Consider the following 20,183-nt stretch of genomic DNA (forward strand, 5'->3'; position numbering starts at 1 on the left):
CAAAATGATAGCATTTATGAATCAATATTGCTGGGGAAATATTTATAAGGCTGTGAAGCCCAGCCGCCGTGGTTCAGTGGTTAAGTGTCAACCAATGAACCAGGAGGTCATGGTTCCTTTCCCGGTCAGGGCACATACCCGGGTTGTGGGCTCGATCCCCATGTGGGGCATGCAGGAGGCAGCTGATCAATGATTCTCTCTCATCACTGATGTTTCTATCTCTCTCTCCCTCTCTCTCTCCCTTCCTCTCTGAAATCAGTAAAAATATATTAAAAAATAAAAGTAAATTAAAATAAATACGGCCATGAAAAGTGCCTACCTTACTTGTCCTACCTGTCAAAAACACAACCTGGGGAAACCTGTCTGCATTGCCCCTGGACATTTTAAATTGCCTAACGGACCATTTGAGGTGTGGCAGACAGATTTCATACAGCTTCCCGTCTCATGGATATAAATATGTTTTAGTCATGGTCTGTGTTTTCTCACTGGGCTGAAGCTTTCCCTTGTAGACAGGTTACTGCCTCCTGGTGGCTAAAGTCCTGTTGGAGAAGATTGTCCCTACCTGGGGGACTCCTGTTTGAACTGTTCCTCTTGACCTAGGAAGACCTAGGAACCCATTCTATGGGTCAGGTGCTTTAACAAGTCTGTGCCGGTTGGCCAATTTTACAACACCCTTAATTATAAGGTGCATGCAGTCTTAAGATTGGATTTCAAAAACCATTAATAATTACCTTTAAATGGCAAACGAAAGGAAAATTTCATCATCAGGGTGGTGTGTCCGTCTGCACAGACTATAAAAGCCACATAATCTGCTCACCTCTCCATACTCCTGTTTTATTCTCCCAGCTGCCTTGCTGTTCGGTGACCAGGTAAGTGTGCTTGCTTTTAGTACTACCTGGAGCTCTTTCTGCCTCCTTTCAGAATGGTGTGAAAGATAATGGTCTGAAGAGAAAGCAGGTTTGTGCTCTCTGAAGATATTACCAGTCATTTAAAGGCTAGAAGCTGTTGTCAGGTTTCTACAAGACCACAGCCTACGGCGTGCAGACCAGGTACAGAAAAAGTGAAGAATGTCATAATTACTAATTAAAGTGTTTGGCTTCAGGGACTATCTCCTAACAGATGTACTCTAAGAATAGGCATTTAACATACTGTCTAAAATGATTATTTTTAAAACATGTTTGCAGTCACTAGTGCGTTTCCCACAATTTCCACTTCCTCTCTTCTCTTCCTCCCCCTCAATTATTCCCCCTAGCCCCTCACTCCAGTCCCCAGCCTTTTCTTTACCCATCTGTGCCAAGGAAATAGCCCAATGGCAATGAACTCCTGCTGGCAATCATTAGTATAAAACTCCACTTCAGCTTTTTGGTAAGTTCATTTCTTTCCCAATTTACAGGACACCAAGATGAGTGCAAAAATGTCTCCTAGCGAACTGAAGAGCATTTTTGAAAAATACGCAGCGAAAGAAGGTGATCCAAATCAGCTGTCGAAGGAGGAGCTGAGACTATTGATTCAGACTGAATTCCCCAGTTTACTAAAAGTAAGTGCCCAACTGCAGAGCCCCCTGAACGGGCCTCTGATGGCGGAAGGGGAGGGGAGAGAAAAAGAGCCAGGAAGAGGCTGAGGTCTGAGATATTGATCAGAGTTCCACCTGGGGTAGAGCACACAGCAGCCAAGACACAGGCATCACAGAGGGAGGGCACTTCACATGTGCTTTCCTCCGCTGGGGGCAGACCACATTTCATAGGGCAAGCTCCTAGAAAGCAGGGGCCCAGCCTCCGCTCCCCATAGCCTTAGCACAGAACGCTCTGGACTAGCCATAGTAATCGAAGCAGTGATGGCACTTCTGCCAAGCTAGGCCTGGAAGACGCACAGGCTGCCACGCAAACACACAAAGACCTTCAGCCTGGATTCAGCCCGTCCATGCCAGGCTTTAGGAAACCAGAGGCCAGTAAATTAATATTACTTGGCCTTGGACGCGCTTCATCATTATACGTAGGATCTCTCAACAAGACCAACGCTTATGGGGCAGTCGGTTAAGAGAACCCGCTTCCCACTGACAAATTATTTTCTGTAGAAACCCATTTATATTTCAAAAGCATTTAAATTGCTGTTTATTTGTGTTAAGCAACTAAATTTGTGTTAATGAGGCAACCATGCATTTCTCAACAACCTTCGGGAAAGGATAAAATTTCTTTAGCCATAAAGAACCATCCCAGAGTTGTCAAAATCAAAACGCATCTAGAAGCAAAAAGGAATGGGGAAAGGTGGATTCTCTGTCTGCCTCCAATGTGCTTTCTTCCCTTCGCAACTGAAAGCCATCTTCAAAATGGAAGGGCTGCAATTGGCATATCCAACTTGGTCACTTCTTAGCTGTAACTTCAGAAGAAAGCATTTGCTTCCCAGATTTTAACCAGAAATGTCCCTTCTGCCAATATAACATATGAAAAGGTTTCTGGTTTTAGTTGTTGAGAAAGTTTCTATTATTAGCACTAAAAAGAATAGTGGCTGAGTTCAATGACCTTATAATCCATTATCTTCTCATTTTCTTATGGTTAAAATCTGTATTTACTAAGGTCAGGAAGCCCATCTCGTGATTCTGATGCATGTCCAAGTGTGAGAACCACTGCTCCAAAGTCATCTTACCTAGCATAGAGGTGGGCTGTAGCTCAGGGTTTGGAAAAAACTGATAGTTGCTGGTTAAGGGTTTGGGCTCTGGAGTCAATGTTTGGACTCCAAGTCCCACACTTACCAGTTGTGGATCCTGGAGTAAGTCAACAGCTGTTTCAGATTCTCAGTTTCCTCATCTGTAAAGTGGATCTCCCCCACAGGGTGGTTGAGAGGAATGCACAAGCTACCCAAAGCCCTGGATACAGTACCAGCCAGCAATAAGCCATGTGTAATGCCTTGATTATATGCCAACCCAGCCCTGCAGGCAGACACAAATCAGCTTACAGGAAACTTTGGGGCAGGGGTCCTCAACTATTTGTGGGTGTGGGCCCCTCAGAAGTCCAGTGAAGCACTTGGGCTCCATCTCAAAAAAAATGGTTTTAGCCCTAGCCTGTATGGCTCAGTGGATAGAGCGTCAGACTGCAGACTGAAGGGTACCGGCTTCAATTCCGGTCAAGGGCACATGCCTGGGTTGCAGGCTCGATCCCCGTTGGGGGCCATGCAGGAGGCAGCCGATCAATGATTCTCTCTCATCATTGATGTTTCTATCTCTCTCTCTCCCTCTCCCTTCCTCTCTGAAATCAATAAAAATATATTTTTAAATGGTTTTAGAAGCATAAAGGAAAATACTTAAGATTACATAGAAAACAAATTCTATTAAAATACACATTATCAATATTAAAATAATAAATGTGTGTTAAGGAAAATAAAAAGGGTAGCCCGTTCTGTGACATGGAGCAATTACAGCTAAAGTTGGTTTTGCCACCACTATCAGTAGCATGTGATCAAAAGCTCAGCTGCCTTCTTGGAATGCAGACTCAGTGCTCTAATTTCGGAGACTGTGTAGCAGTACATAACTGATTCATTTTCTCTCCTCTCCTCATCCCATCCTCTTTGTCTAACACCAGGGTCCAAACACCCTAGAGGATCTTTTTAAAGAACTGGACAAGAATGGAGATGGAGAAGTTAGTTTCGAAGAATTCCAGGGGTTACTGAACAAGTTATCCCAGTGAAGAAAAAAACAAAATGATACCATTCTGCTCACCAAGAGAAGAGCACCTGGAAAGAGTCATATTCTACATAGAGTCCCTAATGTCTCTATTAAATTCTTTCCAATTATAACGCTCTTGTAGTGATAGCCAATTACTGCTAATAAAGAAATTCTTAAGACATGCCTCACCTTGTCAATTACTGACCTCCATAGTTTAATTTGAAAGTAACCTTAGTCTGATTCATCAATATAATTTTATAGATTTTTTATAAAAAGGTCCAGAATAGTTCCATGGTCTTGACCAAGACTACAGAGGTGGTATCAGAGACGTGGAAAGAATTATGCTATGATCTCACTCATTTATGGAATATAATGAACAACATAAACTGATGAACAAAAATAGATTCAGAGACACAGAAGCATCAAACAGACCATCAAACCTCAGAGGGAAGGCAGATCAATCAAAGGACTTGTATGCATGCATATAAGGATAACCAATGGACACGGACAGTAGGAGGGTGAGGGCCTGTGCTGGGGGGCAGGAGCAGGCTGGGAGAGGTCACTGGGGGAAAAGGGAGACATATGTAACACTTTCAACAATATAGAATTTAAAAAAAAAGAATTCTGGCCCTAACCGGTTTGGCTCAGTGGATAGAGCATCGGCCTGCGGACTGAAGGGTCCCAGGTTCGATTCCGGTCAAGGTCATGTACCTTGGTTGCGGGCACATCCCCAGTAGGGGGTGTGCAGGAGGCAGCTGATCGATGTTTCTCTCTCATCGATGTTTCTAACTCTCTATCCCTCTCCCTTCCTCTCTGTAAAAAATCAATCAAATATATTTTTTAAAAAAAAGAATTCTGCTGTGCTAAACCAACTCCCTCACTCCACTCTTCCACCAGAATAATCCTGTCCTTGCTCTTCCCTCTCAACTACCTAGTGCTCACAACATTTCCAATTTCAACTCTAGTCAACAGCTAGTGAGAAACAAACTTCAGAGAACAGACACTTGTCTTTAAAGTCATCTCCCAGCACTCACTGTGCTTTTTGAATCACTGACCCTCTCAGAGTAGGAGTACAGGACCAACTGTCAGTTTTGTTCCGTAACCAAGGGGGTGGCCTTGGTTCTGGTATGTGATGTGTAAAATAAAAGGGACATAGTCCCTTCCCAGCTCTGGCATGCTGTGCTGCTGGGACACTGGGTTCTGAGAAACAGCTCAGGCTCCCCTTGCTGAGTCCAGCTGGGGCGGGGGTAGAGGGAAAAGGAGTATGGGAGGGGAATTTAACCAAAAAGAAAGAAAACTGACTTCTAACTCTTCCACCTAGAAGCAAAGGAGATTTGTATACACTTCGAGGGAATGTTTAAATACAATTTGGATCATTCTAATTCAACACACACATTCTCATGGCATAAAAAGCCTTAAACATTTCTAATGACCAATTACAGTCTACTGTAGGGATATCCCATAATAGTCTTAACTATTTCTCCATTGTGGGGCATTTGGATTATTGCCATTTCTGATTTTTCTAAATAATGTCATAATGAGTAACTGTTCATATCTCTCTGTCAACATATTGGATTTCCTTAGGAGGATTTCTGGGAAGTAAATGTCTGAGTCAGAGGGTATGAATATTTTTATGGTTTGTGAAAAAGACCACGTAACTGATTTTCCAAAAGGTTGTATTGATTCTTGTTTCTATAAACAGGCAGGAGAATGACAGCTTCACTCCCCGGACAGCATTAGTCGGTCTCATTTTAACAACTTTATTAGTCACAATAGTGCACATCTTTTATTAATTTCTGATTTTAATAGGAGCCTCCTACTATTTCCCCATTGAATTTCCTGCTGGATATTGCTTTGTAAAAGATAGTCTTTCTCTTATTTATTTAAGAAGTATCCTTTTCCTCCTAGTTTGTTATGAAATTGTGAGCACCCAAGTTTAGATACTATAGACTGCCTATTGAGCATCTGTGGCCATATAAGGGTTCTCCCTTTTGTTTGATAAATATGATACGTTAATCAACTTAACTCCTGAGACAAACTATCCAGTTATGATTGGTTTTAAATTAGACCACTCTAATATTTTATTTAAGATTTTCACATCTTCATTAATAACCAGCATCAGTCTATAGTTGGGGTTTTATTTTTTGTTGCATGTGTTTTGTTGAGTTCTAACATTTAGGTCATGCTAACTTCCCATTTTAGCTTATGTTCTAATCTCAATCAGCCACACTCAGAGTGATATACATTCTCTTTTTCAATTACAACATATAGAAAGCACCTATATGGCCAAAGCATTATACAAGAATTATACTCAGCCCTGACCGGTTTGGCTCAGTGGATAGAGCATCGGCCTGTGGACTGAAGGGTCCCGGGTTCGATTCCGGTCAAGGGCATGTACCTTGGTTGCTGGCACATCCCCAGTAGGGGGTGTGCAAGAGGCAGCTGATCGATGTTTCTGACTCTCTGTCCCTCTCCCTTCCTCTCTGTAAAAAATCAATAAAATATATTTAAAAAAAAAAAAAAAGAATTATACTCAGATCCTAAGTCAGTAAGTCTGGGATCAGGCCACGGAAAGGCTTAATCAAAGAAGTAGTATTTCAACTGGGATTTGTAGGAAGAGCCTTGAAGGGAACCTGCAGGGAGGGGGAAGCCTGGGCATTCAAAAGGAGAGAAAACACCCCAAATAACACACATATACACACATCATGTTCAAGTGCAAAGCAGTTCAGGGAACATACACACTGCATTTTAGGTGTAAAGCTGGGTCTGATGAATAAAGAGGGCACACTGGCTTTAGATCATGCAAGTCCTTGGTACCATGCTAAACGAAGGTCTACTGTGCTGTGCAATACCCTGGCCACTATATCAGGTGGTTATGCTATTTAAATTAACTGAAATGTAAAATTCAGTTCCTCAGCTACATTTCAAGTGCTCCATAGCCCCATGTGGCTGATGACTCCCATACTGGATGGCACAGTTATAGAACAGCCTACCATGACAGAAGTTTTACTTGACCATGCTGGTAGCATTAATAAGGGCGTATTCACATGCTGCCCATATTTTAGTTATATATTTCACCAGTCTATGTTGTGTGTCTCCAACTAACCTGCAAGCAGGTTGTGGAAGCACTTTGTTTGTAATACACTATGTTTAGGACTGCACTTAAGTGGATGAGCTGCAAACGCACAGTGACTCTTTTCTTTTTAATAATCTCTTTCCACTAGCATCCAGTTATTTTTAGTGTAAAGAAAATCTTTTAAAGGGTTGAAATGCCTATTTCTAAGGCATTTCCTATTGAGCTCCAGGTATAAAAGCTTTAAAATACATTAGCTTTGAAGTACTCATTTAGTCATTCATTTATTGTTAAAATTATAGACTACCCTGTGATTCAATAATGGGGCTTATTCCTAGCCATGCTGTCTCTTTTCAAAAAGTAGACTCAGGCAAGGGGGGAGGTCTGGTGGAAAAGATGCCCTAGCCATTAGACAGTGGCCATCATGCCTGGAAGAATTTTTCTTTCTCCAAATAGAGAGCAGTTACTATGGCCAACAGCCTGATATCAATTCTGAACCTATCTTCCACACAGAGACAGAATTAAATTACTATCAGGCTCCCAGACGAGTCCATAAAAGGCTATTTTACCCATAGTACAGCTTTCTTTTTGACAGCTGCTTTTATAGGTAAAGTTCCTTAGCCCAAACTAAGCTCCAAATGACTTCTATAAGGTCGTTTTGTTAGTTGGGAGATGTTTACTAGTACTACAATGTTCTAAATGCAAAGCAGTCTTCAAAGTAATAAAAGTTGCCTGAAAAGTTACTCTAAGTGGCTGTCTGGGTGTTTTTTAAAAAACACTTCTTAATTTGCTTTCCATGTAAAGCTGATGAAAAATAACATGGAAAAAGAAAATATTTCAAATAGGGCTTCAACTAAAGGTAGGAAAATGTTATGCATTAATTATGCTTAATGAATAACATAAATTACCCTTCACCTGAGTTGACTTTTAATTATTTGTGAATATTTTAAATCCACTGTGTGAGATGTAAAATTAATTTTGACTTTGAAAATCCCTGGATCAAAAAAGTATAAAAGAAGTAATATGTATGATAAATAACTAAAGGTGAAATAATATCAAATACCACAATCTCAAATTTCCATTGACATCTGCTTAAAATTCTTCAAATTTATCCCTTTTCCTTACCAGTACCACCATCCAAGTGTGCATGTGTGTGTTGATATGTCTGAAGGTAGAAGATGGGTTCTGTTTTCAGGATATTATATTTTATGTAAATTCAGATCTTTAAAGTTACTGTTTTCAATGAACAAAAGAAATGCTAAAAATTTAGCCTATAAATATTGGATTGAGATCCTTTTCCTATATATGTCTCAAAAGCCAAAGATACTCTAATTAATCAAGTCCACAATGCTGTGAACTGTCCTCTACCTGAACTGGAGAGGTCTAAAGCCAAATTCAAGGTCAAGCGTGTCAGCAGCAGCAATGTGATTGATACAAAGTCAGAATGCAAGCTATAACTATATTCCTGTTAAGCATCATCTAGAAGGCAGGTAAAGCTACTTTGAAGTAGGTCAAATATCAGATTTGCTGTAGAACCCTAAATGTCCACAAAGGCCCAGAGCTTTCTATTTCACTATGTGGATTAAGCCAAGAAATGGCACAATAAAGTAAATTTTACTCACTCTCTCCTGGTACTCACAGACTCAGAAAGAGTTGACCATCATTCTTTTTTTTTTTTTTTTTTTTTTAAATATATTTTATTGATATTTTACAGAGAGGAAGGGAGAGGAATAGAGAGCTAGAAACATTGATGAGAGAGAAACATCGATCAGCTGCCTCCTGCACACCTCCCACTGGGGATGTGCCCGCAACCAAGGTACATGCCCTTGACCGGAATCGAACCCGGGACCCTTCAGTCCACAGGCCGACGCTCTATCCACTGAGCTAAACCGGTTTCGGCTTGACCTTCATTCTTAAAGAAAAATCTATTTCTTCTTTTATGTGTATAATGGAGACTTGGTGCACGGAATTTGTGAACTCAGGGGGCAGGGGGAGGGAGGGGGTTCCCCAGCCCAGATTGCGAGAGGGTGTAGGCCAAGCCAAGAGACCCCATCAGCGCACAATCGGGGCCGGGGAGGGGCGCAGGAGGTTGGCCAGCCAGGGAGGGACCGCAGGAGGGCTCCAGGGCATGTCCGGCTCATCTCGCTCAGTCCCAATTGGCTGGACCCCAACAGCAAGCTAACCTACCGGTCAGAGCGTCTGCCCCCTGGTGGTCAGTGTACATCATAGCAACTGGTCGACCAGTCAACTGTCTGCCCCCTGGTGGTCAGTGCATGTCATAGCAAGCGGCTGAGCAGCCTTAGCATATCATTAGCATATTACTCTTTGATTGGTTGAATGAATGACCGGATGACCAGACACTTAGCATATTAGGCTTTTATTATATAGGATGAGACAACTCCTCTTAGATATCTGTCCTGGATGCCAGTGTCTCTAATGATTTCATAAGCAACCATAAGAGTAATCATGCATGCCAAAGGTAGGTCATGATAGCTCATGAAGGAGATCAGAATTTAACATCCCAGAATACGTCTCTTTGACATAGGGATTCATCTGAGCTGATTATTTTTAAGAAACAGCAGACAGAGGAGAAGCTCTAAAAATTGAATAAGTTACCCTTTCATAAGGAAAATCTCCAATGTAAGGGAAATCTCCATAAATCCTCCCATCTGTACTAGGAAGCGGAGGTGATTCTACTAGTAAATCTCTAGAAACTCTTATCAAAGGAGAAGGTGGAGGATTTATATCTGCATAACAACCTTATCCTTGTTTTCTTCTTTTCCTGGTCACCTCCCATAATTGGATCCCCTCACAACTAACATCTTCTTTTGTCTTTAGCTGGAGATGGTATTTAAGGTGGTAGCTTGGGCCATTTCAGGGAGTTACAACACCATTTTCCTGGGTCTCTCCCATGTATACAGAAGGTACATGTTATTAAACTTTGTGTTTTTTTCCTGTTAATCTGACTTTGATTACAGAGGGGGGTCTCAGCCAAGAACCTAAAATAGTAGAGGAAAAATGATTTTAGCCGCAAAAACACCTAAAGGAGGCTCCTGCTTTCCAAATTATTTACTTTTTTAGCTAGAAGGGCCAGAATGGCCATTACTCATTGTAAGTCATTGTTATTTGCTCAAATTTAAGTGATTCCCTTGGCTTCCTAGTGTTTGCTGCCTGATGATTCCATTACCTTGGTCTTTTTCTTTAATAAGACTTCTCACCATCATCACAAATGCTAGCTCTTAAGGCTATTTTCTCCAACAAACTGATTGCAGGCCATGAAGATGTTCAGTAGCAATTAGGTTTTATTGTTCTCATCTCACTTACGAGTATATGCTTTCAAAATGTAAAACTCACATATCCTCTGATTTAGCAAATCCTCTTCTAGGAATTCATCCCATAGAAGTGTGTACGTGTGGGTACAAGGACATATGAATATAGATACTAATTTGCAGTATTATTTAAAGTAGCAAAATAATGGACACAATCTAAATATTCATCAACATGAGACAGGTTAAAGAATGATGCAGACAAAGAGCTTCACAGATAAGAAAAAGCTAAAGGAGTTCATCACCACCAAACCAGTATTATATGAAATGCTGAAAGGTATTCTTAAAGAGGAAGAAGAAAAAAGTAAAGATAAAAATTATGAACAACAAATACATATCTATCAACAAGTGAACCTAAAAATCAAGTGAATTAAAAACCTGAGGAACAGAATAATCTGGTGAATATAATAGAATCAGGGGCATAGAAAGGGAGTGGACTGATAATTCTCAGGGGGAAAGAGGAATGGGGGGTGCAGGAAGAGACTGGACAAAAATCATACACCTATGGATGAGGACAGTGGGGAGGAGGTAAGGGCAGAAGGTGGGGTGGGAACCGGGTGGAGGGGAGCTATTGGGGGGAAAAGGAGAAACAATTGTAATAATCTGAATAAAGATTTATTAAAAAAAAATAAAAATAAATAAAAAAAAGAATGATGCAGACAACAGGGCAAGCATATGGAAGATCCCCTGTGCTGATGTGAAGTAATCAGTACAAAAAGATAGAGGAAACAGTGTCTCAAGCATGCTAACATATGTATTTGTTAAAAAGGAAACATAGCCCTGGCCAGGTTTTCTCAGTGGTTAGAGCAGTGGCCTGGGCACCAGAGGGTCTTAGGTTCGATTCCAGTCAAAGGCACATACCTGGGTTGCAGGTTTGATCCCTGGCCCCAGTTGGGGAGTGTGTGGGAAGCACATCTCACATCGATTTTTTTTCTCTCTCTCTCCTATCTCCCTCCCTCCTCCCTTCCACTCTCTCTAAAAACCAATGGAAAAAATATCCTCACTCCTCAGGTGAAGATTAAAAAAAAGGAAACACATATCCATATGTGTGTGGGTACAGCCATGTACCCACACACACAACCAGTTAAAGGACGGTCATCAAAGAATGTTGCCAAAGCTGTGTAATAGTGGCACCTACTGGTAAAATAATTTCCTAACCCAAAGTATTCTCTTAAAAAAGTAAACCCATGATTTGCCTATACAGTCATTTCAGCCATTAGTCAGGAAATATGTTTAAAGCCTCATAAGGAACTCTTGGAAGTTATGGTTCATTGTGGTCTAAAATGCAAGCTATAAAAGGAGTAAAGAGTATCTCAATATCCTTCCACGGAATGATCTCGAGCATATAGTGTTAAGTGAAAAAAAAAAACAAGGTAGAAAAAAATGTGCAGAGTATGCTACCACTTATCGAAGAAGGGGAAAAGATTACAAATAGACATACAGGTTTACTTATATTTTAAAAATGTAAAGATAGCCCTAACCGGTTTGGCTCAGTGGATAGAACATCAGCCTGTGGACTGAAGGGTCCCAGGTTCGATTCCGGTCAAAGGCATGTACCTGGGTTGCGGGCATATCCCCAGTGGGGGGCGTGCAGGAGGCAGCTGATCGATGTCTCTCTCTCATTGATGTTTCTAACTTTCTATCCCTCTCTCTTCCTCTCTGTAAAAAATCAATAAAATATATTTTTATTAAAAAAAAGTAAAGATAACCCCCCAAAATAAGAACTAATGGCTGTCATAAGGGAAGGGGGGGGAAACAGGTTGGAGGGAGGAGAATTATAAGTGGATGTCTCTAAATCAATGGTTCTCAATGGGGTGATATTCTGCCTGTGCCCCCAGGGGATGTTTAGTGTCACAATTTTTTAGTGTCACAATTAGGGGTTGGGAGATTTGTACTATTAACGTTTAGTAAGAAGAAGCCAAGGAGGCTCCTCAACATCCTACAATGCACAGGACAGTCCCCACTACAAAGAATTACCCAGTCCAAAATGTCAATAGTCCCAATTATCTATATACACTGAGTGGCCAGATTATGATGATCTCTGAATGCATAATAATCTAGCCACTCAGTGTGTATATATATATATATATTAGAGGCCCGGTGCATGAATTCGTGCATGGGTGGGGTCCGGCCAGCCTGGCCAGGGGGAGGGGACATGGGCAGTTGGCTGGCCTGCCTGCTGGTCGAACTCCTGGTCGAGGGGACAATTTGCATATTAGCCTTTTATTATATAGGATATACACTGAGTGGCCAGATTATTATGCATTCAGAGATCATAATAATCTGGCCACTCAGTGTATATATAAAAGCCTAAGCAACCTTTAAGACAAAATGACTGGAACAACTGGTTGCTATGACGTGCACTGACCACCAGGGGGCAAACGCTCAACACAGGAGCTGCCTCTAGCCCACAGGCCCTGATCACTGGATGGGGTCCACCAGCCAACCTCCTGGTCTCTCCCCCCAGCCAGCAGGCCCCCATGGCCCAATTGGGGCCGGGCCCTGGGCTGGGACAGGGAACCGGGGGTGAGTGGCGGCAGACGCAGCCCCTTTCCCAGGAAGGCCGAGGGCCGGCTCCCTCCTCGGGGCCAGCGGCCAACCTCCCAGGTCCCTCCCCCCACCAGCAGGCCCGAATCGGCCGCCGCCCGCCCACCACAGTGGCGGTTGGCCCTTCCCCCCCACAACCAGCCACAAGCCCCAATCGCCTGATCAGGGCCTGCTGGCCAACCTCCTGGTCCCTCCCCCCAGGCTGGGACGGGGAACTGGGGGTGGGTGGCAGTGACCAACCTCCTGCGGTGCCCAGGCAGGGGGCTGCGACCTCACGCTGGCTACCTGGGGGCGGGGGTGACAGGGATGGAGGTGCGGTGAGAATATCTAAGCCGAACTTGCTCTCACTTCCCCTGCTATCCTTCCCCGGGATGCCAGGGCTCGTGCACCAGGGAAGCACCCGCACTCAGGTGCCAGGTGCCTGTGAGGAGCCCGCCCCACCCCCGCACAGCCTCTTCCGGGTGAGCCAGGCCACAGCTTCTGGGATTGCAGGGGCCAGTTGGGCCCCCATGGGTTTGCGCAGGAGCCAGTCTGTGAGGCCGGCCGGGAGAGAGCGCGCTGCCCACCCGGCTTTCGTGCAATGCTGCTGGGCAGCCTAGAAGCCCACACTGTGCCCTGGCCCATGGCGTCTGGCTGCGCTCACCGCATCTCCATGTGGGGACTCGGGCACCGTGATTCAGGCAGACAGGGGCGCACAGGGTCCCTGCGGCCCAGGTGCTACCCACAGCCCAGAGGTCAGCTGGGACCTGCCCTTCCACACCAGACACTAGCACTTCGATCGCCGGCCAGGCCTAGGGACCGCACCTGTGTATGAATTTCATGCACCAGGCCTCTAGTATGTCTAATAAGAAACTTGTATCCAGAACATGTAAAGAACACTTATAATTTAATAATAAAAGACAAATAACCCAATTTAAAAATGGGCAAGGAGTCTGGATAGACATTTCTCCAAAGATGATATACAAGTGGTCAGTAAGCACATGAAAAGATGCTCAATATCTAAGCCATCAAGGAAAAGCAAATCAAAGCTACAATGAGATACAATTTAATGCCCACTAGAATGGCTATAATAAAAAAGACAGACAATAACAAGTGTTATGGATGTAGAGAAATTGAAGCCCTCATACACTGCTGGTGGGAATGTAAAATGTTGTAGTCATTTTGAAAACAGTCTGGCAATTACTCGCAAGGTTAAACATATAGTCACCATATGATCCATAATTCCACTCCTAGGTGTATATACCCATGTAAAATGAAAATATATGTTCATACAACAACTTGTACACAATGTTCATAGCAGTATAATAGTAAAAAAGTGGAAACAATCCAAATGTCCATCAATGGACGAATTTATTAATAAAATGTGGTATGTCTATATAATGGAATATACTCAGCAATAAAAAGAAACAAAGAACCGATAGATGCTATAACACAGACAGATGTAGACATAATTATGCTAAGTAAAGCCATAAGGTACCTTACTTCATCCTTAGCTCAGGATGCCACATATATCTCATTTCCCTTCCCTGTCTCTGAATCTCTCATACATGTCGGGATTATTACTCTCTCATATATGTGGGGTTCCCATACATACGTATGTAATTAAATTTCATTATTTTTCTCTTGTTACTGTCTCATGTCGACTTAATTATTAGACCAGCTGAAAAAACTTAAAGTGTAGAGGAAAATTTCTTCCTGCCCCACAGCACAGAAGCTGAGAAAAAAGGAGGCCAGGAAAGGCTTCCCAGGAGGAATAGTAAGTTGTCAGTCATCGGGCATGGTTTTTTGTGGGGTTTTTTAAATGAAATTCTTCATTGGTTCCATTGAGATTCTAGGGGGAGGGAGGTTGCAGGAGGGGAACATCTTGGGTATAGGGAATCTCAAGATACGTTAAAAAAAAATTGTTCAGGTTGCCCAAACATAAATCCCAAGTGTGGAAAGGAGGGGATGTCATGGGTTGAATTAGCAAAGCAGCAGGTGACAGAGCATAATAGCCTTCACTCCCAGCCAAGAACCTTGAACTGAATATTTTACAGGAAAGGGAATTAGTGGAAAATGAGGAGCAGCGGAAGAACAGCTGTCACTTTTGTTTTAGAAAGACAGATGACCACCAGTGTGGAAACTAGACAGACAGGGATGAGTCTAGGGACAGGCCAACCCATTTATTTATATTAGCTGTTATAAATTGTTGTCACAGTCAATTTAATCCTTTCCTAAACATTAAGCTTGAACCGCTGCAAAGATAAATCAGTCCAGGATTGTGTCTTTCTTCAACACATAGCTGACAAAATGGACTCTTGAAAACAAAGCAGTTGTATGTAAAATAAAATAAAATAAAATCATATATAATTTTAAATATCATGATAGTATAATAAAAAATAATAGCAGTAATAATAATATCACATATCATTGTTTTAATACTCACCTGAGGATATTTTTTCCATTGATTTTTTTTAGTAAGAGTGGAGTGGAAGGAGGAGGGGGAGAGAGAGAGAAATATTGATGTGAGAGAGAGACATCTATTGGTTGCCTCCTGTTCGCACCCCAACCAGGGCCAGGGTTCAAGCATGCAACCCAGGTTCGTGCCCTTGACCAGGAATAGAACACACGACTCTTCAGTCCTCAGGCCGACGCTCTAACCACTGAGCAACAGCCAGGGCTCACATAATTTTAAATATCCTGATAGTGTAATGAAAAAATAATAGTAACAGCCCTTACTAGTTTAGGCAAAAGCCAGAAACAAAATGACAATAACCCAACCCAGAGAGATAAACAAGCCACTTACCACAGGAACACGGGCACTTGGCTCAAATTCTGTGGAATTGGCATCTGAAGATTAAGAAATGAATTCAATCATTAACCAATATTGCTGAAAAAATATTTTAAGTGAAAAGAATAATCTTAAATGGAAAGTTAGTAGATAAATCTCAGACTTACCTTTCAAGTTAAGGCAGTTCCTTGCAAACTCTATCACTGCTAGTTGCATCCCAAGGCAAACTCCTATTTTAAAAAGCACATACATAAAGTAAGTGAACATATTTTGTATTTCTTCATATTTTCTGTTCATTTGTTTGCTGTCTTCCTCCTCCATCTAGAATGCAGACCCTGAGAGAGGAAAACTCTGGCTGTTGGGTTCACAGCCATACCCTGTGCACTCAGACATCTGTGGCAGAGGCAGGGAAGGGGGTTAGATGACTTGAACTTGAGGAGGAAAGAATTCAAGGTCAGAAAACAGCAGGAAAGGCTAGGGCAAGTTCCAAAAGTCAAATCTACCTCCCTCCAATTTTGTCTCTAAATCAAGGCACATGTGATGGCTACAGAGCTATCCCAGAGCACCCGAATCCTTCAGAGAATATCTAGCAACACCCAATCAAAAGGGGGACTCCATAACCCCCCTTCTCAGCTTCACAGCCTTCATTATGAGGGCAGCCTCAGGCTGGCCAGCGGGCTGAGATCTGAGGAACCAACAAGTGGGCAGGGGAACCCAGAACATTCCTATAATTTCACTGTAGGAAGACAGCACCTACACTGCGGGCTTGAGTGTGGTTGAGAGAAGGGCAGGAAGACGCAAAATGGAACTGAACAGAGAGCTCAATAAGAAGGAAGAGACCTGTGTAGTCCCAGGCCTGTTGCCACAGGGACTCGCCCTTCTCTCATCTCCATATTCACTGCAGCCCACCAATTTCTCTCCACTAAACAAATGCCTAATGCTCTTAGAGACATATCCAAGGAACACAAGAGATTCAAAGGAGAGAGCAATCAATATACTAAGCCAGAACAAAGTCGGGAAACGTGAAAGTTTCACATGGCTAGGACATAAAGAGGCCCTGTGTTAAAGAGAAAGCTAAAGAGTTGAGAACTGTTCTATACAGTGATAATTATCTGAAGAACATGAACCACGTGTAGACAGAAACCAAACAAGATTACTTCAAAAGAAATCAATGGCCCAAAAGAGCTTAAAAGGGTAAAACAAAACAAGGTATCAAGGCAACTACTCCTGGCTTCCCTTTTGAAAATGGGTCCCAGTGGAGAGCTTCTAAGAAGCTAATCAAAGACCAGGCAATGGGAAAAATGAATAGTCTGCTGATAGTAAAAGGTACCCAAGCCTGTCCACTCGGTCTGCAAACCCACCAATACATTCAAGCACAGCGTGAAACACAGCCTCTCTCCACTCCCTCTCCTGCCTGAATCCCCACATGCAGGGCTGCCTTTATCCCATCAAGGATCCATTTCATCAGGTTTCACTGGCACAGAAGCCATGCTTTGCAATTTGAACAAAAGCATTAAAAAGACCCAGCTGTACCAAATGTTAACACAGCTGTTCCTGTAAAGTTGGATGGTCTTTCTGAACTATCTTTTTGAGAAGGAGTAAATTTCAACTTCAACATTTTTCATTCTGATAAGAAAGAATATTGTGGAGTTCTGTTGAATGGTTCTCCACTTTAAGTGGTGAAAAGATGGGGAGAAACCAAGATGACGGCATAGGTAAACACCTAAACTGCTGCCTCGCACAACAATTTCAAAACTACAACTAAAAGACAAAATGGACATCATCCAGAACCACAGGAAGGCTGGCTGAGTGGGAATTCTACAACTAGAAGGAAAGAAAAACGCACACTGAGACTCAGAGGAGCTGCAGGAGGCAGAGGTACTAAGACGTGCGTGCGGAGAGGACTGGCAACTGAGTGCGCAGCTGGCTTTCTCAAGCAGGAGAGAGACAAAAGCTCCCGACTGCGCTGAACTCCAGTTCCGGGCCAGACTTTGGGGACCCAGACTTATTCGGGGAGAAACTGGACTGTCTGGCAGCGGGCAGAACTCGAGAGCGGCTTTCTCTCAGACGTGCTTGCAGCGATTACCACGGGACACTGAGACACAGGGGCCTATTAGGGCAGGGCTGACGGGAAACCAATGCTGTCTGCTCCGCCCTGAGACTCCACCCCATCCAAGCTGATCACAGAGGCTTTTGCAAGTCTTGTGTCATAAGGGTGTCTCCAGCACAGAAGTTCTCCCAGTGTAGACACAGCTGATCCTCACAGCCAACTGGCCTGGAGGTCAATTCCTCCCAGTGATACTAACAACAATCAAGGCTTAACTACAACGAGACTGTGCACACAGCCCACACGGGGTGCACCAATAGTATCCACATCAGGTAACTGGGGAGGCTGAGCCACTGGGCCCTATAGGACACCTAGCACACAAAGCCACTCTATCAACTCAGGGAAGCAGCCAAAATGTGGAGACAAAGAAACAGGTCACAAATGAAAGAAATGGAGGAAAGCCAAGGACTGGATATAGAGTTCAAAACCACGGTTATAAGGTTTTTCAAGAATTTTCTAAAAAAGGCCGATAAATTTAGTGAGACCCTCGAGGATATGAAAAAGAACCAACTAGAAATTAAGCATACACTGACTGAAATAAAAAATATTATACAGAGATCTAACAGCAGACCAGAGGATCGCAAGAATCAAGTCAAAGATTTGAAATACAAAGAAGCAAAAAACACTCAACCGGAAAAGCAAAAAGAAAAAGGAATCCAAAACTATGAAGATAGTGTAAGGAGCCTCTGGGACAACTTCAAGTGTACCAACATCAGAATTATGGGGGTGCCAGAAGAAGAGAGAGAGCAAAATATTGAAAACCTATTTGAAGAAATAATGACCGAAAACTTCCCCCACCTGGTGAAAGAAATAGACTTACAAGTTCAGGAAGTGCAGAAAACCCCAAACAAAAGGAATCCAAAGAGGACCACACCAAAACACATCATAATTAAAATGCCAAGGGCAAAAGACAAAGAGAGAATATTAAAAGCAGCAAGAGAAAAACAGTTAGTTACCTACAAGGGAGCACCCATACAACTGTCAGCTGATTTCTCAACAGAAACTATGCAGGCCAGCCAGGAGTGGCAAGAAATATTCAAAGTGATGAATAGCAAGAACCTACAACCAAGATTACTCTACCCAGCAAAGCTATCATTCAGAATTGAAGGGCAGATAAAGAGCTTCACAGATAAGAAAAAGCTAAAGGAGTTCATCACCACCAAACCAGTATTATATGAAATGCTGAAAGGTATTCTTTAAGAAGAGGAAGAAGAAGAAAAAAGGTAAAGATAAAAATTATGAACAACAAATACATATCTATCAACAAGTGAATCTAAAAATCAAGTGAATAAAAAAATCTGATGAACAGAATAAACTGGTGAATATAATAGAATCAGGGGCATAGAAAGGGAGTGGACTGACAATTCTCGGGGGGAAAGGGGTGTGGGGGGTGCGGGAAGAGACTGGACAAAAATCATACACATATGGATGAGGACAGTGGGGAGGGGTAAGGGCAGAGGGTGGGATGGGAACTGGGCGGAAGGGAGCTATGGGGGAAAAAGAGGAACAATTGTAATAATCTGAACAATAAAGATTTACTACATTTAAAAAAAAAGTGGTGAAAAAATGGATCTGGGTGAGAATCTGAGATCAGGACAGGTATAGACAGCAACTTCTCCCAGCCTCTTGCTACCAACCAGAGCAATGATAAGTTCTCCAAACTCTCTAAAAGGCAGGATAGTGAAGATTTTAGGCTTTGAAGGCTGTAGGGTCTCAAACTCTGACATTGTACCACAAAAGCTGCCATAGACAATATATAATCAAACTAGTGGCCTGGTGCACGGATTCATGCACGTTGAAGGGAAATTAATTAGAAGAAATATATATATTTTTTAAAATATATTTTATTAATTTTTTACAGAGAGGAAGGGAGAGGGAGAGAGAGCTAGAAACATCAATGAGAGAGAAACATCAATCAGCCACCTCCTGCACACCCCCCACTGGGGACGTGCCCGCAACCAAGGTACATGCCCTTGACCAGATTCGAACCCGGGACCCTTGAGTCCACAGGCCGACGCTCTATCCACTGAGCCAAACTGGCTAGGGCAGAAGAAATATTTTAATATTGCTATTAGAAGTGTCAACCAAATTCACAATTGACAGTGAAAGATTGAAACACACACGTGTGATTGGCGCCAGTGAGAGCTTTATATGTATCGTGCATGCGTAACTCAGCCTTTTATATATATAGAATAAACTTGTTTAATTAGACCTGCTTTCTGATTTAACTAAACTTTTTCTAGCCCAGTGAAGCACCCCAACTTCTCTTTCAGGTAATTGTCAGCAACACAGCAGTAAATAGCAACACAAAGCAGATTATTATTGTAGATCACGCAGGAAGAACAAAGGATAATATATTTAACTACAGCAGTGTTTGACTATATTCTGTGCAGTGAGAAAACCTGAAGTCATTTTCAAGGTCCACCATTTCTTACTTCTTTTCAGTCAGATCAAGTTTCTAAGCTTTCTAAATCTCCATTTTCCAGCTAATGAAAAGAAAACAGGATTCCACCAAGTCTCCTGTCTACCTACTGCAGGACTTCTGTGAGGATCAAATGAGATGAAGCATGGGAAAACGCTTCACAGACATTTGGTTAAAGTGGCTATAAAGCAAGTTGTGTTCCTGGGTTGAAGAAACTCCAGGGAGGCTAGTTGCTAGAGAGAGGAAGCTGGGCATTGCTATGTGATGTCATTACCCAGCG

At 42.6% G+C, this 20,183-nt stretch overlaps 2 protein-coding genes across 7 annotated transcripts in view; one reads left to right on the plus strand and one right to left on the minus strand.

Moving 5' to 3' along the window:
- The window catches only part of CTPS2 (CTP synthase 2), a 130,700-nt gene that overhangs the window by 61,506 nt on the left and 49,011 nt on the right, over window positions 1-20,183 (minus strand). For all 6 annotated transcript variants that reach the window (XR_013959718.1, XM_080651917.1, XM_080651914.1 and 3 more), the window contains exons 12-13: window positions 15,542-15,604; window positions 15,390-15,433 (exon numbers count right to left, since the gene is read on the minus strand). Coding sequence is in view for 5 of the 6 variants with exons in the window: in XM_080651917.1 (XP_080508043.1) it covers window positions 15,390-15,433; window positions 15,542-15,604 (107 nt within the window). In the remaining variant the exon portion in view is untranslated. The remainder of the gene's footprint in view (window positions 1-15,389; window positions 15,434-15,541; window positions 15,605-20,183) is intronic.
- Window positions 1,400-3,842, plus strand: S100G (S100 calcium binding protein G). The gene is made up of 2 exons (XM_080651919.1): window positions 1,400-1,537; window positions 3,576-3,842. The coding sequence occupies exons 1-2, from the start codon at window positions 1,403-1,405 to the stop codon at window positions 3,678-3,680; spliced, it is 240 nt and encodes a 79-aa protein (XP_080508045.1). The 5' UTR covers window positions 1,400-1,402; the 3' UTR covers window positions 3,681-3,842.

The sequence above is a fragment of the Plecotus auritus genome (genome assembly GCF_963455305.1).
Source record: "Plecotus auritus genome assembly, chromosome: X".
Classification (NCBI taxonomy): Eukaryota; Metazoa; Chordata; class Mammalia; order Chiroptera; family Vespertilionidae; genus Plecotus; species Plecotus auritus.

Excerpts from the sequence above, each read along its gene's own strand:
- S100G (XM_080651919.1), top strand. The coding sequence starts at position 1,403 with ATGAGTGCAAAAATGTCTCCTAGCGAACTGAAGAGCATTTTTGAAAAA. Across the intron at positions 1,538-3,575 it reads AATTCCCCAGTTTACTAAAA|GGTCCAAACACCCTAGAGGA; the intron begins GTAAGTGCCCAA and ends GTCTAACACCAG.